Source organism: Pollachius pollachius (genome assembly GCF_949987615.1).
Source record: "Pollachius pollachius genome assembly, chromosome: 6".
Taxonomy (NCBI): Eukaryota; Metazoa; Chordata; class Actinopteri; order Gadiformes; family Gadidae; genus Pollachius; species Pollachius pollachius.
This window is the reverse complement of record NC_136939.1, coordinates 4,627,459-4,654,958: the sequence shown is the minus strand read 5'-3', so window position 1 is coordinate 4,654,958 and position 27,500 is coordinate 4,627,459. Positions and strand designations below refer to the sequence as shown.

Sequence of the window (27,500 nt, the reverse complement as noted above, 5' to 3'; positions counted from 1 at the left end):
CTTGTCTAAAACTATTATGTCTCAGAACGCTTTCGTCGAAGGCTCGTCAAGCTGAAACTGACATCCGAGTTGACCCAATAGCCAGGCTGTCTCGGATGCTACGAGCGTAACTTCTTCCAGTCTGCACCTGGCGTATGGATGTTCATAACTTGCAATGTGGCCCGCCACAGGGTGTGAATGATTTCATTAGGAAGGTGACAGTGTGTGGCTGAAAGGACAGCATCGTCTACCGACCCTCGCCTTGCAACTGGCGGTGGACCACAATGGTGAGTCATAACCTCTCGTTTCATTTGTCCAATAAATACCATCACTAAAATATCCATTTTCGTGTAGGAGTCCTGGCTGATCTTTAATACAATTATTTTGTTTTACCTAGCAACAAGTTTTAGAATATGCATTGGATCGAGCCGAGGTAAGAGTTTCTGGTTGGTTTGTCCTAGCCTTTAGTACGCTCATGTATTTCATTGCATGCTTATTATGAGATTCATATCAATGAATATATATATATGATCTATTTTTCAGTACATTGTTGAAAGTGCTCGACAACGACCTGCCAAAAGAAGAATTGTATCTGGTGGCAGAAAAAGTTTGTATCAGAAACTCTATGAGCTGTACCTGGAGGAGTGTGAAAAAGAGCCCGAGTTAAAGGTAGGGTGCTTCTATGTATGGGTTGGTTATGGAGATCAAGTCACTTTTTCTTTTAATCCTGTTTGCTTTAAGATGCTAACATTATGTTAAATGAAATGCTGAACGTGCTGACCTTTTGTATGAAATTGGCTTGCATACAAAATGTTTAGCTTGCTCAAGGTTTCAACAATCAGGACTCCAGGTTTTTGAATCTAGTGAAGAAATTGAATGAACTCAATACCAATCACTCACCTCCATATTGCTTGATCTTTAAAGTTGAATGAATAATTAACTTGTGAGTATTTGTCACCCTGTGAGCGTGTGCATGTATATGTCATTGTGTGTGTGTGTGTGTGTGTGGTGACATGAGTGCATGCTTGTGGTGTAAACTGGTCTCCTCAACTCCACCCAGATATACATGACGACTTATTGTGCGAGCAGATTGTAGTGTTAAATAATGTAATTACCCCATAGATTTGGTTTATGGTGTATTTGGCCTCGTCTTTCAGAATTTGAGAAGAAATGTGAATCTACTGGAGAAGTTGGTGTCCCAGGAGTCAGTACCCTGCCTGGTGGTCAACCTGTATCCGGGCAATGAAGGCTACTCCCTCATGCTCCGTGGCAAGAATGGATCCGGTAGGCCTGATGCATGCACCGGGTCAATGTTCACGTCAAAGAACAGTTATCAGAACTATAATCTAGGCTAAACCTTGCAGGCGGAGAGATTGTTGTGCAACACAAACCAGATTATGGTCAACGTTGCCGGTGTCTCTCGTGCACTTTCAGGCGACGAGTGTTCCAGATTTAGAAACGTGAGATTGAGGGGCATCTTTTCACAATAACTATTGGAATGCACACCAATAGTCTTGTGTATTTCCACTGAACAGGAATGCAAGATGCAACAGTTATGCGGCTCACACACTTTGGAGGCATTCCTTGAAAGTAACAGCTGAGAAGATTGTGGGAAGGGTGACCTTAGAGCAGCGCTCAACTCGCTATGCAAATTCCAGGCGTCCGAAGCAAAGCGCTGACGAGGGTAAACAGCAGCTGTGTGTTTCCAGGGAGCTGTCAGCGACTATGTGACGTCTGACGTTATCGAGCCTAGGTAGCACTTCCCTCTCCACCCGCCACTTCTACAGGAGGAAATCTGTCCTGAAACACGTGTGTGTCTTCTTATTATCTCGCATAGAAGGTTCACATCTTATATGGATCAAGAAAATAAAGGACGGCGTGAACAATCCAGAAAGAATTTCCGACATAACTAAAGAGTCTCGCTTCTCCACCGTGTCACTCGGCACGTGGTGGTGGAGTTAGGCGGTGTCCGTTCCAACTGCTTGTCTGAACAAGTGGGTGACGTTTGCAGACTCTGAGACGATCCGGCTGCCGTATGAAGAGGCGGAGCTGCTGGAGTACCTGGACTCTGAGGAGCTGCCCCCCATCCTGGTCGACCTGCTGGAGAAGTCCCAGGTAGCACCCACTGGGGGGGGGGGGGGGGGGGGGGGGGTAAAAGACTCTGATGCACCCACAGTCTCCGTCAGATTAGTGTTGCCTAGGATCGGTTGGTCGTTAGGGTCGCTTGGCTCACTCTGTTTGGGTTTCAACCCCCAATACCATCCCCCCCCCCGGATGCATCCCTGAGCGAAATGCTCAATCCCCCTACCTGCTCAGTAATGGCAATGTATTTTAAAAAAAAAAGTTTTCTTTTTGGGGTGTGTTCTGTTGTGTGTTGCATCACTCGCACACTGTTTGTCCGTGTTGTTATTGTTTTGTTTTTTGGGCCATCTCTCTTCAGACAATTCAACAGTAGTGGCCACTGTATTTCTTTATGAATTCAATATAGGATATTTAAGTGCACAACGTGTTTAATGGCATTAATGAACCGTGGGATCAGAACGTGTGCATAAGGTTCTCCCTTTTCTTTAGACCAGATGAGCGTTGGATCTCTGTCGAACTGAATGTGCGTTGCTCATGGCTGGAGGTTCTGTGTCACAGGTGAACATCTTCCACTGTGGCTGTGTGATTGTCGAGGTGAGGGACTACAGACAGTCTGGCAGTGCCAAGATGCCCTCCTACCAAAGCAGACACATCCTGCTCAGACCCACTATGCAGGTAAGACCAAGTGGTGCACACACAGCACGGGACTCTATAAGGCACACAAGTGTGTCCAGACCAGGATGTGGTACCAGAAGTGGTGCCCGAAATATGAGGTTTGTGTTATCTGTGCTTTGACCCATCTAGACTCTGATCTGTGATGTCCATGCCATGACCAGTGACCACCACAAATGGACACAGGTAAACATGAGTAGATATTAGGGATGTGCATTTCTGGCAAAAATACTAATCGATATTCCCTGAGAAGTATTCAAATAATATTCAAAAATCGGTCAATCAAGAACCCCCACGCACACACGCACCTCGTATACACGCACACACAATGACACAGGGAGAGGCTTTGATGATTTGTATGAAATCAATCTGTTTATTTGAACAACTGCGCCATCAACATTCAACATCTAAATTATTTCAACGTGGGCTTAGGCAGATAGGCCTATGCGCCGAAAACAGATCACTATTTATTTTACTGAACACAGCCTGCATGACGGTGACATATATATCTTAGCAGAAAGTTGAAAAATGTTGCGTTTATTTCACACAAGAGCAGCCATTTCCCCCTGTTGCCATGGGAACGTTATGAAGTGACGTAATTACGCGATGTGAACGTCATCGAAAGGCTGCATTTTCCGCAAGTTCCCGAATTTTTTCGCAAGTTCTCGCAATTTTTGCAAGTTCCCGCAATATCCTCGCATAAAATTGCATAAATATGCCGCATATTTCATCGCATTTTTTAAGAAAACATGCCGCATAATCAAGGATTTTTGGCCGCAACAATCACAAAAAAACGCCGCGTTTTTCTGGAGGGACTGTTATACGCTCTGAGTGTGTTGCTTGTGTGTGTGTGTGTGTGTGTGTGTGTGTGTGTGTGTGTGTGCGGTACAGGACGATAAGCTCCAGCTAGAGAGCCAGCTGCTCCTGGCCACGGCGGAGCCCCTGTGCCTGGACCCGTCCATCTCCGTCACCTGCACCGCCAACCGGCTGCTGTACAACAAGCAGAAGATGAACACGCGCTCCATGAAACGGTACCAGAGACGCATGGTCCTGTTAAGGCCAGAGAACCCTCCCTCCTAGGGTTCTGGGGTCTCAGAGCCTCCTCTACTGGGAAAATAGGTCGAGGTTTAAGTTTCCAACAACAGCGTCTTTCACATTTTAAAATTAAAAATTTTCAAATTAATTAAAAGTCTTTGCCTTATGTTGAAGGCATATGGATGCTTGTGGTTGTTATGCCTTTTTTTACACACCACCGGACAAATGTGACATTGATCGAAGCGGCGCACTGCAGTTTAATTCTGTTTATTTAAGCCTGATTCACTCCTGACCATCGAGAACCTGCTACTCGTTTTAATGTAATGTAATGGTGTATTTCTGGAAATGTGTTTTAATGTGACCTGTCTGGGATGTGTTGTGTTTTCAAAGGTGTGGCAGACCACACCTTTTCGTTATGGTGGCAGACCTCTGCACATGCAAGCCAAGACATTTGAAAAAAAAAAAACAATTAGTATTTTCTATTTTCCTCTTGTTAATCTTCTGTGTGTGTGGGCATGCATTTTTGTGCGCGTGTGTGTTGTGCGCGTGTGTTTGTGTGTGTGTGTGTGTGTGTGTGTGTGCAGGTGTTTCAAGAGGCACTCGCGCGCGTCGCTCAACAGACAGCAGGAACTGTCTCACCTGCCGACTCCGCCCCAGCTTCGTCTCTATGACTACCTGCAGCGGAGGAAGGAGAGGCGCCCGGCGCCCGCCATCGACCTCAAGATCTCCAAGACTGGAAACGTGAGAACACACACACAAATACACACACGGACACACGCATCCCCAGAATCCACCACGCACGCACACACGGATACAAAAACACGCGCGGATACACTCACACACATGGACACACACATCCCCAGAATCCACCACGCACGCACACACGGATACAAAAACACGCGCGGATACACTCACACACATGGACACACACATCTCCCAGAATCCACCACGCACGCACGCACGCACACATGGATACAAACACGGCGGATACAAACACTCACACACACCAAGAATCCCATACGCATGTACACTAACATACGCGTTCACACACATACACCAAACACAGAAAACACACACACACTCGCACAAACACACAGGCTCACACAGACAAACGCACACACACAAACTTGTACATACACACATGCACACAGCAATGCCTGGATTTGATCGTTTTATAACTTTCTTTCTTCAAATTCTATTTGTATATTGATTTAATATGTGTGCGTGTGGGAATCCACCTATTGATCTTTGTTTTTTTGTTTATCTTGCTCTCTCTCTTGCTCTACCCCTCCATGTGATTTTCATTTCTAGTGTGTGGACATGTGGAAACAGAACAGCTGCCAGCTTACTGTACCCAGGGAAATAGATGTACGTAAGACAAACCACGCACAACACAACACAAAGATCACCCTGAAATCAGTCTCTCCCGGTCGCAATTTCTGCTTATGTCTTGGCTCGTGATGGGTGAGGTCACTCAATACTGTCTGCATGCGGAGTGCCAACACCTGACAAAAGTCCACATCCACTCGGCCCCAGAATGTGTCATCTGAAGTAGAACATGAGTGTTGAGCGGCTCCACCAAGCTCCTGCTCCCATCAGGGTACATTGTGTTCCTCACTGATGGTCGTTGTCTTGGCGTCTTCCCTCTGAAGGTGGAGAAGTACGCTGTGGTAGAAAGGTCCCTGCAGCTGGAGGACCCCCAGCCTGTGGTCATCTGGCCGGCCGAGGTATGTCCACGCAGCAGACACGGCCGTCACTGGCTCACAGATCCAGTGGGATCCGACCACATCAGTTCATTGTGAGGCCGGCCACAAATAACTGAATTCATTATGATAAAATAAATACATAGGGAATCCCGTTCTACATCACACATCAAGGGATGAAGGGTTTTGTCAATTAAAGGTGTGGCTATGCCACTGCACCATTTAATTGGTCGGGAGTGAGCCAGGAGGCGGGATCCATCGGTTATTACTGAGGGAAATTCGCAATGAGAATATGCATTTTGCGCTGAATGCGCTGGCGTCTGTATGAACCAATTTGGATTTCAGACAGCTCCCGGGTCATTCCTGACCAATCGGGGCATCTCTTCCCTGATTGGTCAGGGGAATCCTTCTTGCTTGTCAATCACAGGTGTGTGAAATGCAACAAGTTTAAGAACAATAAGGAAGGCGGGAGCAGCTGGAGAGGGGCCTTATTTTGCGTTGTTTCAAAATCGGGCTCTCTAATGCCATTGTCTGCCCTCTGTCTTTAAAACTGTCAAAACGTTCATACCACAACTTAACTTTGGAATTCACGCTAGGCACCTGGATGAAATAAGTACAGAGGACTCTCAGAACAGAGGATGGTGACCAGCTGTTTATTCGCATATTTTCTTTTAGAGAAAAAAATAATATATATATTTCAAGCAGATTGCTCTACCAAACAAGAAATTAAAGTCTTAAAACGTTTGTTGAATCTAATGTGTTTTCACTTTGCTGTAATCAGTGTTGTGAAAGACTTGGCAGCAGTGGTCTCACCTGTAACAAGTTAGGTTATGAAACACGTTAGCTTAGTGGTCTAACCTTTTAATGGTGGTATAACCTGTAACAAGTTGGGTTATGTAACAGGTAAGGTTCTGTAAAACATTAGGTTGTCGGTATAACTTGTAACAGGTTAGGTTGGTGATATAACCTTTGTGATAGGGCTGCTCGATTATGGAAAAAACTATTCTTTTTTGAGTTTGAAAACATGATGTATTTATTCAGCTTGCCTCTCTCAAAAACACTTTGTAACTGAGAACTTTGAAATTTCGCCTTAAAAAATACACAAAATGGTCCAAAAGAAAATGTTCAAATCTAAAATAATGTACAGATATGTAGCCAGCTGTTCTGCACTTTCTATAAAACATAAAAAAAAAAAAAAACTTGATTATGTTAATTCTGTGACAAAAAACCGAAACCCGACGAATCTCCCGGCCCTACTTTGTGACGCGTTGCTACCGCAGGAGGTGATGGACGACTACACGTTTGAATGTGAGGTGGGCGGCCAGGCTCAGAGGACCAAGGTCTCCATCTTCCAGTCGATGGGAGACCCGCTGGTCTACGGCAAGATCTACTGTGCCAAAGAACCAAAGACCGAGGACGACTCCTCGGACCTTAAGCTCATCCACCCACCGTAAGAACCAGAGAGCCCGCGGTGGGGGGGACATGCTGCCTTCCCCACAGACATCGGCCCGGGGGCGGGGCTTGTGTGTTTGTGTCTCCTGCACTGTGTGATTCCGTACGCGGGTCTGTGTGTCTGCGTGAATGTGTGTATCTTTGAATAGCGAGTCAGACTGGGCTTTGGAGTGTTTAGGGCTGCAACTGATGATAGTCGGTTTAATCTAACGTATAATCTTTTAGATTAATCAAACATTTCAGAAAATGGCATCTCAAGTTACCAGAGTCTTAAGGGATGTCTTCAATGGGCGCGCTTTATCTGACGAGCAGCCAAGACAAACTGAATTGAACCGCAGTATTAAGCAGAACATTTTATTTTGTTTATTATTTGTACTTGATTACTGAATATATATACGGTCAAGGGATCATCAAAATATTATTCGATTACATCTCTGTTGAACTACCCATCTATTTATCGACTTTGAGTTGCCGCTCTGATAGTGTCTTTAGTAACACCTTGGTTTACAGTGCATATAAATGAATGCTGGGTGGTGTATGTTTTATTGCAGTGAATCTGTGTACCTATTGTGCATGTTTTTTTATGGCCTCTAACGTGTTCCTTTTCTGGCTTTCAGTTTCCTCATAGGCTCAAAGATTGATGCAGACCGGTAAATAACTTTACAAAAGACAGTCTCTGGCTTTCATGATAAAAAAAGTACACAATGAAGGCTGATGATGACTATCGAACCGGCATTATATCGTGTGTGTGTGTGTGTGTGTGTGTGTGTGTGTGTGTGTGTGTGTGTGTGTGTGGGGTTCTCGCCAGCTTCCTCACGCAGTACAAAGGAGTGTACGAGAAGGATGTCAAGTGTGCGGTGAAGATGTCCCATAGCTCAGTCAGCTTGGCCCCTCCCTCTCCCAGCAAGGACACAGAGGTGAGTCTAGACCCACACACACGCTCTAAAGGACTGAGCCATCGCTGGTTTCTGGCCAGGGCGATGCCAATGCTAGACTCTTCTATAGCTCTGTCACCATAGTGCTGCCTGTACTGTTGATAGAGATAGGGCAACATTTTGACTGAACCAAAGAAAGTATCAATGTTTGTGTCCTGTGAGGAAGGAACCTTCAGCTTGTGTCAAAATGATTACCTTCCAAATCGGCCTTTGGAAAAAAATTACTGGAGTTGCAAGTTTGAAACTGTTGACTTAATTTAGACTCGCTACTCGTGATACTTTCCAGTCGTAGACGTTGTCTCTCGACTCCGACTTTATTCACGCGTCTCAAGTTGCTAATCGACTTAAACAATCAGACCGTCAACAATGATGTCATGGATATCCGCTGGCCCCTCCGGCAGACCCCAAACTCTCCCCCAGAGGCTAAAGAGTCGCCAGACGATAGCCAACGGGCTCTGAGATTGATTCAGCTCTGTCTGACTCTAGCTGTGGGAATGAGTAACAAACTGTTATTGCTCCTGCAGGGAGACGGCCTGTCTGCGATGGCCCAGACGTCGGCCCTGGGTAAAGGGGTGAAGCATCGGCCCCCTCCAATCAAACTACCATCAGGAACCAGCAGCAGCACCTCAGGTACGGCCCTCACCTGGCCATGGTCCGATCACCTGGCCCAGGTACAAACACCTGGCCAGGCCATGACCCTAACCTTGCAGGTTTAACCCATACCTGGCCCAGGTATTACCCTCACCTGTCCCTGGTATGACCATCACCTGGCCCAGGTATGACCATCAACTGGCCCAGGTATGATCACCTGGCCCAGGTATAACCCTCACCTGGCCCAGGTACGACCCTCACCTGGCCCATGTTTGATCACCTGTCCCAGGTGTAACCCTCACCTGGCCCTAGGTACGACCCTCACCTGGCCCAGGTACAACCCTCACCTGGCCCAGGTACGACCCTCACCTGGCCCAGTTATGATCACCTGGCCCAGGTATTACCCTCACCTGGCCCAGGTACGACCCTCACCTGGCCCAGGTACGACCCTCACCTGGCCCAGGTATGATCACCTGACTAGTACAATCTGATGAATCAGGTGCAATTAACGGACTCGGGTCTGACCATGAATTGCCTGTTTATAACCCAGTGGCCAAGTTTGATTTATGTTCCTGTTAATGGATCTCTTTATTTGATTTGACCAAATCTATGTCCAAGCATCCGGTCTAGTTAGCTACGTTCGCACAGACCAGATACGTTTTAATACCCTTTCAGACGCTTTTATCAGGCTTTCAGCCCAGTGCTCACAACAAACGGCATTTCAGAAAACGGGAGGCAGACACTACGGCTGTGTCTCCGGTTATTCTATGATTGCCGGGATTGTGTGTCATTTGCAGGCTTTTATTTGGAAAAGGAGCTTGTTGGCCTCGGCCTGTCCAGACCGGGGAATTGATCGACGATAACCGTGATCAGTGATGATCCTGGTTTAGAATTGTTGCACTGCTTTGTTGATACAAAGTGATCTTGTTTTGGGTGTACCTGGCTCACTGGAGGTCTTTCTGTCGTTGCGTGTCTCCCCAGGTAACCTCTACAGCCCCCAGGCGACGAGCGGCCTCCTCAAGTGCCCTACGCCCCCTCCGGTCAAGAACCAGTCTCTCACCAGGAAGCACTCCCTGGAGCTGGGTCAGATGGGTCTGCTGTCCCCCGCTGCCCTCTCCCCCATGGCCTCCTCCCAGAGTGAGCAGCCCCTCTGTGTGTGTGTGTGTGTGTGTGTGTGTGTGTGTGTGTGTGTGTGTGTGTGTGTGTGTGTGTGTGTGTGTGTGTTGAAGTCTGGCGTGCGTGCGTGTTAAAGTCTGGCTCGCGTGTGTGTGTGTGTGTGTGCCTGTTAGAAGTCTGCCGTGTGTGCGTGTTCATCAGCGTCTGATGTGTGTGTGTGTGTGTGTGTGTGTGTGTGTGCGCGTGTGTGTTCATCAGCGTCCGTTACGTGTGTGTGTGTGTCTTTTGGGTTCTATTTGATCGATTACTGTTAGTCAAGCGCGGTCACGACTCCACACATGGGCGCTGTCGTCGAGTGATGATGAAAAGCATTCCAGAGTTCCCCTGCGACTCTGGGATCTTTTTTTGCACTTTCTTTCAACGCGTCAACATGCATCTAGAGCCAGCCAAACGAACGCTAACGGAATCCAACTGTTTGACCGCTTGCAATCAGCCCCGGCGTAGCTCTGTGTTGTATCGCAAACCGAGCGCATCTGTCAAACAAAACCAAGCAGGACCAGGCCGACGTCATCCCCCTCAGCCCGCCCCCCCCCCCCCCCCCCCCCCCAGTGAAGCCCTGGGTCGGCACGCACCGGGGCCCCGGCTGCCCCAGTGTGCCTTCCCGCCTCCGTAGGTGGTGCAGGAGTTCAGAAGGGGGGGGAGCGCCTTCAGAAACAAAGTGCGGATTGAATGAGGGCAGGGCGCTGTTTGAAGCCCAACAGTCCTGTTCCTCGTCCTGTTCACGGACGGACGGCCCGCGCGGAATCCACACGCACTGGGAATCAGAGACAGGAGAGGGAGGAGGAAACGATGGCTAGGCTCTGAAACGTCTCCCGCCAAGGACCACCCCGGGCCTGCCGTGGATCCAGTTATCCTTTATCTAAACCCCACCGATCGACCGGCCGAACCCCGTGGGCCCGGGGATGTGTTTGATCTACTCTGAATGCTTCTATTCTCCTTCTTCCCTCTCTCGTTCCCCCCCCTCCCCCCCCCATAACCTGCAGGGTCGGGCCCCCCCTCCAAGCCCTCCACACCCACCAACACCCCTTGCTCCACGCCCCACCCGTTGGACTCCCTGCTGTGTTCCCCCCTCTCGCTGGCCCCGGCGGCCCCGGACCACCCCCAGGGCCTGCAGCCCACCCAGGGCCCGGCCGCCCTGCTGGGCCCCTACGCCCAGCAGCAGCAGCAGCTGGCCCTGGGCCAGTCGCTGCCCGTCATGACCATCCCCCTGCCCTCCATGGGGACGTCCATCGCCACCGGGACCACCGCCCCCCCGGTCATGGCGGGCCCGGCCGGCCTCAACTTCATCAACGTGGTGGGCTCCGTCTGGTGAGTGGAGGGGGGGGGGGGGGCGCGCTGTTTGTCTCTTTTCTCTCTCTCTCTCTCTCTCTCTCTCTCTCTCTCTCTCTCTCTCTCTCTCTCTCTCTCTCTCTCTCTCTCTCTCTCTCTTTCTCTCCCTTTCTTTTTTATCTTTTTTTTCTGTTTATTTTTCTTCTTGGGGTTGTTAGTGTGTAGCTGTCCTCATGGTCGGTGAGCAGGGTTCCTCTGAGTCGTGTGTGTGTGTTGATGTTGATTTGTGTGTGTGTGTCTGTGTGTGTGTGTTGACGTTGATGTTGATTTGTGTGTGTGTGTCTGTGTGTGTGTGTTGACGTTGTGTGTGTGTTGATGTTGATTTGTGTGTGTGTGTCTGTATCTCTGTGTGTGTGTTGAGGTGTGTGTGTGTGTGTGTGTGTCGACGTTGATTTTTGTGTGTGTGAGCGTGCGCGTTGGTATTGATTTGTGTGTTGACGTTGGTGTGTGTGTGTGTGTGTGTGTGTGCGTGCGTGCAGCAGTCCACAGACACTAATGACTGGCTCCAACCCCATGCTGGGCCCCAGCCTTAACCTAAGTGGGCTCCTGCCGGCGGGGGGCCTGATGCCCGCCATGCAATCCTCCCAGACCGGTACGGCCCTTCAGACCAGTCCTTATACCTCACCGATGTCTGCTGTTCTGCTCGTCGCGCTTTAAATGAATATTCAATAGATGTTTTTACGATTTTTTCGCCTTGGGTTACCATATTGATTCCTTCATGTGTTCATTCGTTTGTTTCCGGGAATCTGCTTTGCTCGGTTGGATTGCTAACGTGTGTGTGTGTGTGTGTGTGTGTGTGTGTGTGTGTGTGTGTGTGTGTGTGTGTGTGTGTGTGTGTGTGTGTGTGTGTGTGTGTGTGTGTGTGTGTGTGTGTGTGTTGTGTCCCACAGGGAGTCCCTTTGGCCTGAACAGCAACACTGGGTTAGGACCTCTCAACCTGCTGCAGGTGAGTCATCGTCTCTCTCTCTCTCGGGCCCCCCTGCCTCTGGCTGGCGGCCCCTAGAACCCCAACCCCTGCTGTCATTCTGATCGATTGTAGACCGCTAGTAAGGGGTGCCATGGTACGCCAACGTCTCTCTTTCACCAAGATATGATTACGCAAAAATTGGATCAAACGATGGTATTGAATTATGCTGGCCCAGCCCCGGTACCCACGCCTGGCCTTCCAGTAAAACATGTACTGGGGTTGGTTCCAGTTGCCATACTGAGGTACCCACGTGATGCGTGATCATTCATCTAAATCGCTTTATTCTCCTTGGATCTCCACTCTTCTCTTCATCCCATTAAAACCTGGGTCTGATCTACCCCCCCCCCCTCCACTTTGTGTGTGTGTGTGTGTGTGTGTGTGTGTGTGTCTCTAGATTCCTACGGGTCCTCTGATCTTTAACTCACTGCAGCAGCAGCAGCTGTCCCAGTTCTCCCCCCAGCAGAGCCAGTCGGCCACTTCCAGTCCCCAGCAACAGGGGGAGCTGGTGAGACACTGAATTATCCCACCAGTGGAAACACAGCTCTCTAGGGACAGTTTGATATCACAGCAAACACACGCCTCCGCCTTTTAATCAAGTGGTGGCGATTTATCATCAAACGTGCGCTAGGACAACGCTGCACTTTACTGTACTAAGGGTGATGATGAACACAATCATAAATCATTTCATTTCCTTTTTGAGCTTTTTTCTCTTTCTTCTAGTTTTAGTTGTAATGTGACTCTGTTTGAAAGTTATGGTCCATCAAAAATCGATCTAAGGTATACGATTAAACAAAGTGTCCCTTGTTGAGGCTGGGGGAGTTGGGGTCACTGTCAGACCTCAGCCCCCTTCGAGGTGTCCATGTGATGCCGTTTGAGCCTTTCGGCTGTTGCCCTGAAATCCTCGATGTCATTGGCGTGGCCTGACCTTTGACCTTTGACCTGTGCTGCAGGGTGAACAGGAGCAGGGTTTGGCCAACCAACAAACGGCAGTCCTCAACCTGGGAGTAGGGGGCTTCATGTCCCCCCAGGGTGCAGGTAGGACACGCACACACACGCACAAAGCTAACACAAACCACGCAAAGTTTCAGCAACCTGCCATCCGGACATATCAATAAATATGTGATATTTCAGATATGGCTCGTAATCACAAATGTTTTTTGTCGTCCGAGTGCTCCAGTGAGTTATTGTGTGAACCAGCTCAATGTGGGAAGGCCAGTAGATCAGCTTCCATGAAGATAATTATGATTATTTTATTATTTTATTATGTTCATTATATTGGCCGACCAGACGGTACATCGGGAAACCGTTGAGTTTGTTGGGGTCATTAAAAGACGATGTTTCAAGCAGCGGAGAAGCCCCACTGCTTCTGAACCTTGGAGGGATTGGCAAAGGGAACAAAGAAACAGGCGATTATAAGCGGAGAGCAGCGAGTTGGAACAGGGCGGAAATCGATGTCTGAAACACTGTACATTGTTCTGTTGTGTTGTTTTGTTTACCTCCCTCTCCACCTCCATCACCATCTTGCATATCCTCCTCTGCTGCCTCTTCGCCCTCCTCCTTCATCTTCCTCTCTCACCTTTCCCCTTCCTCCCATTTTAACAATGTCTGGTGAATGCCACCATTCCGGCCTCATCCTGTGTCTGACTCTCTCCCTCTCCATCCTCCCTCCCCCCCCCCCCCCCATCCCGCTTCAACCTCACCTCCAACTGCTTGGCTCTCTCTCTCTCCCCCCCCTCTCCCCCCTCCGTGCGGGGGTGCGCCTCCCTCCCCCCCCCCCCTCAGTGCTGTCCCAGCTGGGCTGTGGGCGTGACAGGTCTAGTTCCCTGCTGACTCCTCCCAGGCTTCAGCAGCAACTCCAGCCTCACATCCAAGTAATCCTCCAGAGCACACACAAGTCTGTCTGTAGGGGGACGGGGGTCACACACACACACGCAGACGTGCACGCGCATACACTCTCACTCGCTCACTCTCGGGCTCATACTCTCTCACACACTAACACACACACACACACACACGCTCTAACTATAAGGCTTATGCTCACACACAAAGACAAACACTCACTAACTCCCTCACACACTCACTGTCAGGCTCATACTAACACACACACACACAGACACACGCACAAAGACATGGCTGCAGGGACGCAGTGAACAATTAAGCGAGCAAATACTTTAATGTTGAGATCATTTTTGATCGATATATACAAACATAATGAGAATGGTCCCTTGGGAAACGCCGTCATTGTGGTTTCGGCTGTTTGTTATATTTACAAGCTTTGACCAGGAAATGACGTGACGGAACCAAATGACTAGATTATCCGTTATGCCATCATAGTGTCATGTTTTCTGGGCGTGTCTCATCCACCGGATACCGCCGGCGCCCCGTCATCTAATTGGTTATGGTGTGTGCCAATCAACGCTTGGTGTGGCAATGCTTCCCTCAACACGGCTGACTTTGCTGCCACAAGGTTACCGACCTCAAGGTTTGCAGAGGAAAATGAGCGGCCTCTTCCTGGGCTCTGGGGATGTCCATGTTTGCCGTCGCGTCTCCAGGACAGTGATGTTAAGGCGGCCCTCTGCGGTCTCCCGCTTGTTCCCTTCCCGCGGTGACCTCAGCTGTCCTGCATCACTGCCCCACAACACCGCCTCCCCCTCTCCCTACACTCTCTCCCTCCCTACACCCTACTCTCCTCCCTCTCTTTCTCCATCTCTCTTGGTCTCTCTCCCTCTCTCTCACTCCTTCTCTCTCTTGGTCTCTCTCCCTCCCTCTCTTTCTCCCTCCCTCTCTCACTCGTTCTCTCTTGGTCTTTCTCCCTCCCTCTCTCTCACTCCTTCTCTTTCTCTCTTGGTCTCTCTCTCTCTCACTCGTTCTCTCTCTTTCTCTCTTGGTCTCTCTCTCTCTCACTCGTTCTCCCTTTCCCTCGGTCTCCATCTCTATCGTTCGGTCTCTCTCTCTCTCTCCTGGCTTCAGCGTCTACCACGTCTGCCATCTCCTTCTCACTGCACCTAATTAACCCCTCGGCTGTGGGCCATCTCTGTACCTCCCCCATAACTCTGCTCTTTCTAACCATCCTGGTGAAGCTTGTAACAAAGGTCAGAGGTCAAGCAGCCAACAGCCCGAGCACCAAACCGTTGCGAATGGCTGTTGGTTGCTGCGGACCGCGTGCAGGTGATTTGAATGTCGGAGCTTGGACTCAAGCCTGGTTTTAAATGAGTCCTCAGGCATATGTAAAATGCCCTCTTTTTTTTAAAACACACCAAACAATTTCCCGAGCACACGCACTTATGCACACACACAGGCTGCTGGCTGCCATTGCTTGCGCTGTGGCTGGGATTTGGCTTACAAACGCAGATGGTCACCTGACACTAAGCATGAGTTAGGAGAATCGATGGTCTACTTCTTAATGCTAAGCTTAAAGATCACATAGAAGAGAAGGTAGAGGCCAGTTTGACTGCCAAGGCACCACTAGATTTATAGGCAGACTAGACCTATTTATTTCCATCATGTTTTTAGCTTAACTCAGAAAATGATCCAATCTAAATCCCCTGGTGGAATTATTTCATGTTTTTCTAATGTCTTCGTCATGGCTGCATTATATGTAATAATGAGTTCATGCCACAAAAAAATTATATTAATATAAAAAAAACCTCCGTAGTTGCCAGGGTAACTGGAGCCCGCCCCTTCCCCCCCCCTCCCCCCAGTCTAATGGCGTCTTCTCTCCCGTTTCCCCTCGGCAGTTGCAATTCTTGCGGCACCAAATGCAGCAGCGAACGGCTTCGGGGGCGTCAGCTCGCAGGGAGGAGCCGGCGCCGCCGCATACCGCCAACCTGCCAAGAAGTAAGAGGAAGAGGAGCACGCCGCAAGCCATGCCCAAGTGATGATGATGCAATCCCCTGCCCCCCCCCCCCCCCTCCCCCAGCCCTGACATCATGAGGACAGACTGATCCAAACCGCGGACCAACAGCCTCGCCGTGGAGACTGGAAGGCGGGCGGGGGTTAAAGAAAAATGCGTTTTGCTAAATTTGTATGAATTTATTTCTGCTTTTTTTTTTTATTTTGTAGCTATTGAAAAAAATAATTATGTTTGGGAGAGACAGTCGTCGCACGGTGTTAAGGAACCTTTCCCCCCGTGGTCATGGAGGACGCTAAGGATTTAGCTCTTGTTGTGACCGCGAGCGGAGGCACTGCGTAGGGGGAGCCATCGCATTGTGGGGGGTTGAGCTTCAGCTTTCTTTACGGAAGTGGCTCGCCAGACCCCCCCCCAAGGGCAGGAAACGCCCTGAAGCACAGCCCCGCCACGGTCTCGTCGGGAGGCTCAACCAACACTAAAGAAATCAAAAGCCGCCGAGACTCCGCTGCCAAACGCACGGATGAGCGATCGCTCCTTCTGATTGGTTCAAAGTGTGGCGCGTGTGCCGCTTATGTAATGGAAACGGCGCCGCTTTGAGCCAATCCGAAACAGCCACTGGGATGACGTGTGTTTCAGCCCCTGTGGGATTGACTTGTAACCAGTCTTTCCCATCCTAGTGTTCGTGGTGGGACGGGGGGCTCCCCTTTACCTCTGTCGGTCTACTCTGAGCGAGCCTGGCACGGGGTTCCGGCGGGGACCGGGATCCCAACATGCAACACGGTGTCCCTGCTTTTTTTTGTACAGCACATCCTGACGCCTTTCCTTTTAACTAGCTCCAGAGCCAAGAGTGTATTCTTACGAGAACGTGCGTGTGAGAGAGAGTGTGATTGTGCGTGTCTGTGAGCGAGAAGAAATATTTCTGAACACTGAGGAATAATTTTTTTAAACAGTCTTTGTCAGCAGTTTTATTGTTATGGAGAAAAAAATGAATATATATTGACAGTTGAAAAATACAAGTTTTAGATACAAAAAAAAAAAAAAAGACTTGCTTTGTGATTCTTTATTTTCCCGACGTGACGCTTTGGGCGACCTTATCGATGAGCTTCCGGATCTCTCTGTGGCGCACCTGCGCTCGGCTGATGCACTCCTGCAGCCTTTCCCCGGAGAGCGATGTCCCACCTGAGATTGGCACAAAACATGAGGGCGTTAGCATAAGCGTTAGCGTAGCCATGAGGGGGCTACGCTAATGACCCGGGACACGAGAGCCAAATTGCTTTCTGGTCTGTCGCCTTTTAATCAGGAAAATTTCCCAGAAAACCTCAATTATCTTCTCAATTTTGGCTCACAGATTTTTAATCTAATTTTGAATAGTGATGAAGACCAGTTAACTAATCAAATGAACTCTTAGAACCACCGTCCATCTTGGCTCGCTGTCCAATCGGTAAGAAAGGCCATTACAAAACAGCGTCCGGTTGGTGTTGGCGGTAAAAGGTTGGATGTCTGACCTGGTTTGTGGACCGAGCAGAGGCGCCCGTCTTCGTCAGTGACCACGGTGAGTTGAGCTGTGGACAGCCTCTCCTCCTCACCCGTGGGGTCCACGATCAGAATGGAACTACGGCACAAAACAGAAGTGTGATCAATGAGTTCATTGCCATGAATTATGAAAACTGATGAATCCATATAGTGAAGCATCTCAAGTGTCTTACTCTGTCTTTCGATAACATGATCTCTGTTCTTCAATCTCTTCTAGCAAGGGAACATGGAGACTCAAGTCCTTCAATCTATCTAGCAGGGCAATGGAACAATCAAGTCCTCTTACTACTTGGTTCCATCTACAACTAAATCTACCAGGTTCTGATAATTATTGCTAAAAAAGCTAAATCTAGTTTTATTGTAATACCCAATATCAAAGCCATCAAAGAACGTAGTGGGCTTATATTGACTAAATCAAAAATTTAGGAAGGAGTGAAAGAGAAGTCGTACTTACTTGTCAAACACGCAGAAGGAGGAGCCCACTGGGTGCCGGTGAATCTGCAGCGGCTTCCTCTTCTTTAAATCCACCTCTGGCAGATTGGTCTCTGCATTCACTGTGACCTCTGGAAGTTGTGCTGTGAGGAGATAATTAGAATACAGGAATGAAACTAGATTGAGTCCCGGTAGAAACTAAACAAAAAGATAAAAAAGTAGTAAGGTGTAACAATAAAAGACCACCTGTTTATTGTGGCTGCAGTGAGGAGAAAACTAGAATACTGAAATAAAATTATAGATTGAGTCCCGGTAGAAACTAAACAAAAAGATAAAAGGTACAAAAAAAAGGGTATAACCCAATAAAAGACCACCTGTTTATTATGCAACAAGCATTTCAATCAGAATTTCACAAAATGTAAAGTGTACCAACACAATTAAAGAAACACTGGGGACATATTTCCGAAAAGTAAAAATCGTAGTGAACACAGTAAACCAGTTTGCCGAGTTAACAATGTGTGCGTTACCATTCTTGAGCGCGGCGAGTAGGGCGATGACGCAAGTGTCCAACAGGTTGCCATCGTAGTCGAGACACATTAGGTCACAATACAGCACCCAGCACAGCTGTAAGAGACACCAGAAGAGCCAACGTACATGAACAACGTCATCATCCGCCAGGATCCTGACAGACAGCACAGGTGACTGCTCTTATTTACCTTTCCACGCTCTATGCACAGGTCTTCGGTCTTCACCACCTCAGAGCTGGAATATAAACGATTGAATGAGCATATGTATTTATAACTGGCCTGAATAAAGCAGTTCAGGTCAGGTCAGGTCCCATGACATGCCACCAGGTGTGAGTGTGATTATAGGCGACGCCCACTTGTGGTGCCATAAGAGGCAGATTTTCAAAACGGCTTGTAACGGCCAACCACACTCACACCTGGTGGCATGTCATCGGACCCTTAAAGTCTCAGAGCCGGGGATGTTAACGATCTAATGAGCCTATACTAATAACAGTGGCCTGAAGGAAGCGGCTCAGGTAGAAAGTGAGGGAGGGGAGGGCACGCCACCTTTCAATGATATCAGCGACGAACTGGCTGGCGGCTTGGGCCTGCTCGCCCGGGGCCCCGGGCCTGAAGCCAGACGAACACAGCGGAGGCAGGTCCACGTTGGGCACTGCAACACACACACCCACACACACACACACACACACACACACACACACACACACACACTTTAAATATCTCACAAAGTGTCCCATGAATACAGCTGGAATCTTATGATGGCCGTCCTCCCGCCACCTCTGTCCTCCGAAGGTAGCCCTGCGTCTACGAAGTCATTTGTATTTTGCATGTTAAAGCAATGTATACAATTTGATTTAGAAACGTGGTATACAAGTAAAGTATTAGCATTATATTAATCTTGCTTTGTTTGGGCACAGAATTGATTGTGGAGGACGGTTACTCCCAAAATTGCCAAAAAGTTCCAGGATTGTTCCAACCTTCAAGGAGGCTTTGTTGAGATGCATCTGAATTCACTGTGCATTTCTTTGGATCAAACTGTCTGCTGGAATCGTAGTGATAACTCACCAATGTAACCTTTGTTAGGGGCCTCTACTGACGGGTTTGCAAGCTCCTGTGGATGATGAAAGCAATACAGCGTGAATTGTCAAGATTTCTTAACAAGCACTGAAACATGGTTGCATTAGACACGTACCACTTTGATTCCACAGATGACTGTGGTGTTTCCAATTTTAACCAGGGCAGAGCCATCTGCTGTGGAAATGGATCCTACGGGGAGAGAGAGAGAGAGGTTAGCATGTTTACAGTAAGTAATAGATGCATGTTGTTGAACGTTTTTACACTAATAAGTTCCCTCACCAATGTTCAGTGTTGTGGTTCGGAATTCGACCAGTTCCCTTCCATCAGGCCGGCAGTTTTCTTTCTGAATAAAAACATACAAGCATGTGTAAATACCAGAAACTTAACCTGTTAATTGTTGCATCGTTTCACAACAACTCCCAGCTAGCGGTATTTTTTAACCACTTTATTGTACTACAGCATTGAGGTTTATCAAGGGATTTCGGTGCCACTAACCAGAAAACTTCTGTGATATTCCAGAGGCTCAGCAGTTCTGAAGTGGATATGAGAAAAAATAACATACAAGATAATTATTCATCGGTTTTAGTATTAATCCCTATTAATCCCGCACATTAAATACAATAAATAGCATATCAAGGCAGAATGAAAATCCAAGATACAAAACACATCTCAATGAGAGTGTTGACTGATTATGGCCTGAAGAGATATCCTTGAGTAACACAATTACTGAAATCCACTTTTGTTATACAAAAAAGAAAGCAAGTAAGATGAATACGTTCAAGATAATACAAACAACACACAGGGTCGGAGCAGTGGGGTACACGTTACTGCCAGGGATTGATCAATGAAATGTGGTCACAACTGTTATAACGCACTGATCACACCTCTACAACGCGGGGGTCGGCAGAGACTCCACTTTAAGATGACCGTAAACCTCATAATAAGTTCCGCTCATAGTTAACATCATCTACACACTGAAATAGATAGATCGTATAGCTGTCATCAGTGAAATATTCTTACTTGAACCCAGCCGCCATGATGTTTTGATTAACCACGTGGGTTTGGCTTGGGACGTACGGTAGCCGCACAAGGACAATTAAAGTAAAGACGTAAATAATGAGCGCGAAAATAGCGCAGTTAGTCAATATAAGTTTTTTTAGAAACTAAAAAACAATAATGTATGACTGAAAAAAAACGATACAATACATTAAATAAAAAATGACCACTAAAGCTTGGATGAATAACCATGAAGCGAATAACGCTATTCCCAACCACTAGAGGTCAGTATATTTGAAACGCAAACTCATAGCAGTCCGTCGGCCACTCACTGATGACGTGGTCCAGAAGACGTGCTTCGCTTCCGCCTTACAAGTTGTGTTCGGTTTTGATTGGAAGTGGTGTTGATCCTTCTCTTGAACATGCTCTTCTGAAGGATGATTTGTCATTTTACTATCAAACATTCCCCCAATCCTGCGTTGAAGCGACGACCTGCCCTCGACAAAGCGGATCACAGCGTTGAGTGTTGAACCCAACATTACCCTGTCACTTTACCTGCTGATCTGTCAGGGCTTGCTGGGGCAGGGATGATGGATTTTCTTTATGATTTACTTCAATGCCTTGTTGCACTGGCAGCGATTGCGTTCATATTAGTAAGTATAACAATGCATGCACATGCTATGATCTGTTAGTAGAACCATATGTCTTATTATTGCCATTGCCAGTATTGCCATGTCCAGTGTATGCATGACCCTAAGCCATTCGTAATATTACATGATTCCTCTGTCTTCAAGGTGTTGGCGCTAGCCCACGTCACGGCCACCGTCGTGGATCTGACTCGACACGAGAAGGAGAAAAGCTTCCCCACGGCCCCGGGTTGGAAAGAGCTCCTTCCCAGCATCCACGACCCGGCCTCCAAGGAGCTGTCAGTCATCGTCCCGGCGTACAATGAGGAGCTCCGAAGTGAGTCCTCCTCTCATGACCATCATGTTTCCATCGCTTCAATCTGTTTTTTGTTTTGTGTCGATCTAACTCGCTTGGTCTACTTTTTGGAGTTAAACTGGTGTCTAGCCAGTTGTCCGTGTCCGTGAAACACAAAGCAGTCAAAGCCACTACTTCTACTGTGTAGACTATAGGTCTCAAAGAAGAACTTTACTTAACATTGCACTAACGTGTAGCTGTGGAAAAAACGTATAAAAGCAGCATTAGAAATGACTGATTTCAGTTCCTGTGTTTATTTCCAAATAGGTGTATGTTTACCTTGATTCTCTTCTTCTCAGAGAATCTGAGTCGACTGCTTTAATGCACACAGTGAGTGGTGTGCATTAATAGCTCTAATGGTAATGCTAAAGAGAAGCTTCATTTAGACACTGTCCATGTCACTGTGGCGATTGATTCATTGTAACTTTGTTTGACATAATCTCGAGAGGGAAGCGGCTGTCTCCCCATACCTTATTGCTACATTTTCTCTAACAGCGCAGTCAGTGTGGCGACACAGCGCTGTGTATTCTTTCGGGCTCAATAAATGCAATCAGATCGTGAACACGGGGCTCATATAGTGGATTATCCACTAGCCTATACATGAGCCCCGTGTTCATTATCGGACCGCATTATGGGCAGGAGCCTAATTAAAACCCGACTGGAATAAGTTGGCTACAATTCCGACGAGTTTGATTGACAGAAAAATGTTCAGGTGAGAACGTACTGAGCGCAACGCGCAAGCATATATAAAAGGCCTATAGCCTACCAAAACAGAGTAGAATAGAAAGAAAACTCATTTTTTAAACCTCCAAAAGACCTGCCCTGCACGGCCGAATAGTCGAATCTCTGGACTGAAAAGGCAGATCTGATTCGACTCAGAAAAGTCGAATCTGAGTCGGGGACAGCCCTAGAAGTTGCCAATCCACAAAGAAGACTTTACAAAAGAAAAAACAGTTGGTAGTGTTTCTATCCTAAGGGCTGTTGATTTGTGGGACAATATGTAATTTTACACCTGTAGTAAACAAAAGGAACCGTGTGTGTGTCGTTTCAGTGCCATCGATGCTGGAAGAAGCTATGGATTACCTGGAGAAAAGACGGGTCAGTGATCGTGAACTGAAATTAAACCTAACATAACCGTCTCAGTACTTTTCTAGCCTTACTCTTTTATTTACTTCTGTGATGTGCCCCCATCTATTCTTCTTCTTCATCCTCTGTTACCCTTAATGTCCAGCAGGGGGCAGCATGCAATCAAAAACCCTTCCTTGTTTGCTTTCCCTCTACAGAAACGACAGCCTTCCTTCACCTATGAGGTCCTGGTGGTGGATGATGGTAGCTCTGACGAGACCTCAGAGGTAGAACCCCTTTAGAATATAGTAAATCTGTCCACCAAGGTGGACATCTTTCTCCAGGCTTTCACTGTTGCCTCATTCTTACTGTAGTCTAAGAAGTTGTGCTGAGATATTGTGTCCAGAGATATTTTTGACATAAATGTTAAGTATGGCTGTCAGAACAGCAATATATTATGAGTTCATTCTGATGCCGTTTATGAATATCCAAGGTGTATGTATTCTACTTGATATTTAAAAGTGTCTTCAAATTCATGTGAATCGTCATGTGAAAAATGACTTTGCAGCACCTTTTATTGGCAGTTGTATTTTGAGCCGAGACCTTCACGTGACATAACAAGAGAGTGGATTTGAAGCATGGCTGTACTTCTCCGTTTTCAGGTTGCATTCCATTACACAAACAAGTTTGGTGCGGACAAAGTGCGTGTTCTGACCCTGGTGAAAAACAAGGGGAAAGGAGGAGCAGTCCGAATGGTACGAACCCCAACCGACAACCTTTTACAAGCTACAATCCAAAAAACAATTAGATATGTTACTTAGCAAAATAAGAATATTTATATAATTAAAAATATATATTAATAATTTATATATCTTCCATTTTTTTACCCCCATAAAACTTCCATTTTATGGGGGTTTAAAAACATTCATAAATGCTTTGGTTGCCCCAGTGGGAATCAAACCCGTAACCCAGTTGAGCTAGAGGACCGCTTGAAGCCATCGATGTTTCTTTGACTTTATTTTCCATGTTTCCACTTTTAATTGACCTCCTTGTCTGCACCGCGCCCCCAGGGAGTCATGAGCTGCCGGGGCCGCTTGATCCTGATGGCGGACGCAGACGGGGCCACCAAGTTTGCTGACTATGAGAAAGTAGAGGCGGCTCTCGAAGCCATCAGCCCCAAACCGGTGGGTGTATTGTTTGATCCCTCATTGTTTTATTCCCTTGATTTCATTTTTTTTTTTTTTGTGTGATCATTATTTAATTGTATTTTATAATTCACACAGAAATCAGTTACACATATACACAAATAAGACAACATGCAAGTTTCAACCCCAGCCTACCCACCCCCAGGTCTTGCCCCCCCACAAAGAGAAATTCTGTTATTTGAGCAGCTCAACAAAGTTGTTAGATCGCTATGAAAAATAAATAAATAAGATTTCAATAATAATTATAAAAAGAATAAAAGGAAATTTGGGATGGAAGATGAAAAAGAAGTGAGTAAGCAGTAAAGACAGTAGGCCATGGCTAATCTCCCAACATACTGACGATAAAGTAAGACCATAAGTTGATATATTCCCCTGAGTTTTGTTGATGGTGAGTGTTCACTGGTCCTGGTCCTAGCGGTAGTCATGCCGGTTTTATGCTGAGCAGGTTGTGCTTCCTTTCAGGACAACATGGCCATCACCTGTGGTTCTCGAGCCCATCTGGAGCAGGACTCTGTGGCTGAGGTGAGGGTTGTACCCGATGCTGTACCGTCTTGTCTCTCCCCCCCCACTATGTCCCATTAGTGGGCTGTTGTCTCTGTGTGAGCCTGCAAAACCAAAAGTCCCGTACTATTGAACAAACATTGCTGTGTTCTTCTCTCAAACGTTTGAATTCTCTATAAAATGATCTTACCTGGTGATGGCACCTTTTGCCAACATTTGTCACTGCCAATGTTGACAGTTTTTTTTATGATGTGTGTCATGAAGCATTACACAAGGTGGGTTTTATGGCCGGTTGTGTTTACAGACACTTGTGTGGAAACGAGTCCATCAAGTTTTATCAGTAAACAGACCGGGGCCATGCCCCCCCCCCCCATTCTGATCTTAAAAATACCAGTACAAAAATACACACGTGTTTATGTATTTACCTGTTTTTGTAAATTTCCCTATCTACTACTAATGTCTTCCACCCCCTCCTCAGCGGTCCATGTTCCGGACCTTCCTGATGTACGGCTTCCACTTCCTGGTCTGGTTCTTCTGTGTCCGAGGAATCAAAGACACGCAGTGTGGCTTCAAGCTCTTCACGCGAGAGGCCGCTCTCAAAACCTTCTCCCTGCTCCACGTGGAGCGCTGGTAGGCTCCTCTCACCTCCTACCTCCTTACCCCTTTGCTCATCCACTCTCCTCCTCTCACCTCTCTCATTTCACATCCTCTCTCCTCCTCTCCTCATTTCACCTCTCAACTCTCCTCATTTCACGTCCTCTATCCTCCTCACCTCAATTCACCTCCTCTCCTCTCCTCCTCTTTCCACTCCTTCTCCTACCTCCTCTCCACTCCCCTCCTCTCACCTCTCCTCATTTCACCTCCTCCTCCTCTCACCTCCTCTCACCTCCTACCTCCTTACCCCTTCGCTCATCCACTCTCCTCCTCTCACCTCTCATTTCACCTCCTCTCTCCTCCTCTCATTTCACATCTCAACTCTCCTCATTCACCTCCTCTATCCTCTCACCTCCTCTCCTCAATTCACCTCCTCTCTCAATTTACCTCCTCCTCCTCTCACCTCCACTCTCCTCATTTCACCTCCTCTCACCTCTCCTCAATTCACCTCCCCTCCTCTCCTCTTTCCACTTCTTCTCCTACCTCCTCTCCACTCCCCTCCTCTCACCTCTCCTCCTTTCACCTCCTCTCTCCTCTCCCCTTCTCCTCCACAGGGCTTTTGACGTGGAGCTCTTGTACATCGCTCAGTGCTTTAAGATCCCCATCGGGGAGGTGGCGGTGAACTGGACTGAGATAGAAGGTACGTAATGCTTACTGTCATATGTTTTTATATGTTTTCCTTTGGTATATGTGGGAAGAGGGTTTATCGGTTATCTGTTGTATATGTGGGAAGTGGGTTTCTTTGTTATCTGTTTATCTGCCTTTTTAAATGTATGCTGCCCTGAAACCAACTTGACTCTGTGAAAACAATTATCCCCTTGGGGACTTTAAAGAACCTAACTAAATAACTAATGGTGGCTACTGAAGGATGTATACCGGGCAATGTGTATGGGTCTAATTTCACAGTGATCATACCAGGGACGACGACTTGGGCTGGAACTCATGCGGGGTGTGTGTGTGTGGTGGTAGGGTGTGTGAGACTCATTACCATTAGTAGAGGTTCTGGGTTTATAATAAAGTGTTGTGTGGTGGTGTGTACAGCCCAGTGCTGTAGTAGCCATCGGCTTTGACGGCCGTTTCTCCTGAAAATGTGAGGGAAGACAGAAAGTATTTTCTGCTTGAGCATGCCAAAGATGCCAGCTAGATAGCTAGCTGGTAGCTAGACGCCAAATACCTCTACTTACAGTGATTAAGATGTCCAGAAAAATAAGAACAGCCTGGCTAACAAGGCGAATAGTAAGATTGTGGGAGATAGATTTTCTATGCACAAAGGACACTGGTTCCATCCCTTTTATTAATGACAAGGGAAATCTGGGTAATGTCGCTGACTCATCACCCATGTAATGGTCCCTTTTTATGACTGTGTGTGTGTGTGTGCGTGTGCGTGTGCGTGTGCGTGTGCGTGTGTGTGTGTGTCTCCAGGCTCCAAGCTGGTACCAGTGTGGAGTTGGCTGCAGATGGGACGCGACCTGGTGTTCATCCGGCTGCGTTACCTCACAGGAGTCTGGAGGTTGGACTCTACTCAGAAGACGGACTAGCCAATCAGACGAGCCCTTGCATCCAGCGGCCGCCTTCGATAGGCCAATCAGAACTCTTGATTTGGGTGGGATTTGCCAACGCCTTTGTTCCCCTCCGTGAGTTCTGGATGTTGTCCTCGTGAACGACACAATCTAGAGTTCCGCTCAGGCCTGGTCGTTCCCATGGCGATGGCTTGCGGTGGCCATGGTTACGTGCACACTGGTGTTGCCTCTATGTCTCTGACCGTCTTACTGGGTCAGTTATGTTTTATTGCCTGAATCATTTGTAAACCGGGACCGCTGCTGTAAATAATGAATCTGTTGATTGTCTTTCAATTAAAAAAAAAAATGGCATATGAGATGAACATTCTCTTTGTAGTGAAAAGGTTTACTGGGGATACTGAGGCAGTGAGTGATTGGACAAAAGCACTTGAACCCAAATAAAGAAACTTATTTCTTTTATAGTATTATTTTCTTTTTTCCATTCATTGTATTTGATACATTGTGTTGAATTGACTATAAACTAGAGGGGGGGGGGGATTTAATTTCACATCGACTGATGTTAATATCTCTTCATGTATTTTAACCCCAGCTCTCTGACTGCTTTCTGAAACCCATTAGGCCCCTAGGGCAACATGAAGAGCCCTACCAGCCCGTGGTTGCGCAACCTGTTCGGAGGAAAACGGACGATGTGGCTGCGACGATGAAAAGAGGCATAGTTTACATATTTCGCAGTGATTTTGTGGTAGTTATAGCATGTATTTCGTTTCTATGTTGAGGTTTGGAAAAGGAAGAGAGAGAAAAAAAAAAGGCTTGCACGCGCACGACTAGATGTCTCGGCGCGCGCCGTCGAACCCCATCCTGTTTGTGTCTGGCCATCCGCACGAGACGGACAGCTCAGAGGCGGGGAATCTTCCTCGAGCAGAACCTGTTAATGATTTCTACGGAATCCGGAGTTATCGAGGCGAACTTCACAGAAGTACGATGAGAAATACGTGCAAATCTTTCACGTTAATAAATATTACACGTTTCCCCTCGCTCGCCGTATAAGCATGTAAATAAATTCACCAGGGCTACCTATGTGTGGAACAGTTACATCCCTTAGTCAAATGATTGGCTTAAAGGTGATCTACCTGAGCGTGAACACGTGGCGGGAATGCATAGCTGGAAGTTGTTGTAGTTCATGTTGGAATTATTGTTACGTTCCACAGCAGTTGCTGTAAACTGTGAAAATGTCAAAC

General features: G+C 47.3%; 3 protein-coding genes across 3 annotated transcripts in view; 2 read left to right on the top strand and 1 right to left on the bottom strand.

Annotated features, from left to right (window-relative positions):
- supt20 (SPT20 homolog, SAGA complex component) overlaps positions 1-15,802 on the top strand; it is a 16,224-nt gene extending 422 nt beyond the window's left edge. Inside the window, exons 2-24 of the mRNA XM_079738145.1 lie at positions 171-266; positions 377-412; positions 523-648; positions 1,137-1,263; positions 1,991-2,094; positions 2,620-2,736; positions 2,866-2,919; positions 3,625-3,764; positions 4,353-4,509; positions 5,080-5,136; positions 5,421-5,495; positions 6,752-6,921; positions 7,541-7,573; positions 7,732-7,840; positions 8,383-8,488; positions 9,431-9,586; positions 10,609-10,933; positions 11,434-11,546; positions 11,845-11,900; positions 12,316-12,426; positions 12,872-12,956; positions 13,704-13,792; positions 15,659-15,802. Coding sequence (XP_079594271.1) covers positions 264-266; positions 377-412; positions 523-648; positions 1,137-1,263; positions 1,991-2,094; positions 2,620-2,736; positions 2,866-2,919; positions 3,625-3,764; positions 4,353-4,509; positions 5,080-5,136; positions 5,421-5,495; positions 6,752-6,921; positions 7,541-7,573; positions 7,732-7,840; positions 8,383-8,488; positions 9,431-9,586; positions 10,609-10,933; positions 11,434-11,546; positions 11,845-11,900; positions 12,316-12,426; positions 12,872-12,956; positions 13,704-13,792; positions 15,659-15,799 — 2,490 coding nt within the window. The 5' untranslated portion in view covers positions 171-263 and the 3' untranslated portion in view covers positions 15,800-15,802. The remainder of the gene's footprint in view (positions 1-170; positions 267-376; positions 413-522; positions 649-1,136; positions 1,264-1,990; positions 2,095-2,619; positions 2,737-2,865; positions 2,920-3,624; positions 3,765-4,352; positions 4,510-5,079; positions 5,137-5,420; positions 5,496-6,751; positions 6,922-7,540; positions 7,574-7,731; positions 7,841-8,382; positions 8,489-9,430; positions 9,587-10,608; positions 10,934-11,433; positions 11,547-11,844; positions 11,901-12,315; positions 12,427-12,871; positions 12,957-13,703; positions 13,793-15,658) is intronic.
- A 996-nt stretch (positions 15,803-16,798) lies between these two features.
- exosc8 (exosome component 8) lies at positions 16,799-20,401 on the bottom strand. The gene is made up of 11 exons (XM_079738146.1): positions 20,361-20,401; positions 19,836-19,872; positions 19,620-19,683; positions 19,456-19,529; positions 19,329-19,374; positions 18,810-18,915; positions 18,453-18,498; positions 18,264-18,360; positions 17,759-17,879; positions 17,277-17,383; positions 16,799-16,950 (listed from the first exon to the last, which is right to left on the bottom strand). The coding sequence occupies exons 1-11, from the start codon at positions 20,375-20,377 to the stop codon at positions 16,832-16,834; spliced, it is 834 nt and encodes a 277-aa protein (XP_079594272.1). The 5' UTR covers positions 20,378-20,401; the 3' UTR covers positions 16,799-16,831.
- A 300-nt stretch (positions 20,402-20,701) lies between these two features.
- Positions 20,702-26,719, top strand: alg5 (ALG5 dolichyl-phosphate beta-glucosyltransferase). The gene is made up of 10 exons (XM_079737744.1): positions 20,702-20,989; positions 21,131-21,299; positions 22,369-22,415; positions 22,601-22,669; positions 23,045-23,137; positions 23,453-23,566; positions 24,050-24,109; positions 24,567-24,718; positions 25,297-25,382; positions 26,165-26,719. The coding sequence occupies exons 1-10, from the start codon at positions 20,924-20,926 to the stop codon at positions 26,278-26,280; spliced, it is 972 nt and encodes a 323-aa protein (XP_079593870.1). The 5' UTR covers positions 20,702-20,923; the 3' UTR covers positions 26,281-26,719.
- Positions 26,720-27,500: the final 781 nt, after the last annotated feature.

Excerpts from the sequence above, each read along its gene's own strand:
- alg5 (XM_079737744.1), top strand. The coding sequence starts at position 20,924 with ATGATGGATTTTCTTTATGATTTACTTCAATGCCTTGTTGCACTGGCA. Across the intron at positions 22,416-22,600 it reads ATTACCTGGAGAAAAGACGG|AAACGACAGCCTTCCTTCAC; the intron begins GTCAGTGATCGT and ends TTCCCTCTACAG. Across the intron at positions 23,138-23,452 it reads AAGGAGGAGCAGTCCGAATG|GGAGTCATGAGCTGCCGGGG; the intron begins GTACGAACCCCA and ends CCGCGCCCCCAG.
- exosc8 (XM_079738146.1), bottom strand. Across the intron at positions 17,384-17,758 it reads TCCTTCTGCGTGTTTGACAA|TTCCATTCTGATCGTGGACC; the intron begins GTAAGTACGACT and ends TTTGTGCCGTAG. Across the intron at positions 16,951-17,276 it reads CTGCTCGGTCCACAAACCAG|GTGGGACATCGCTCTCCGGG; the intron begins GTCAGACATCCA and ends TGCCAATCTCAG.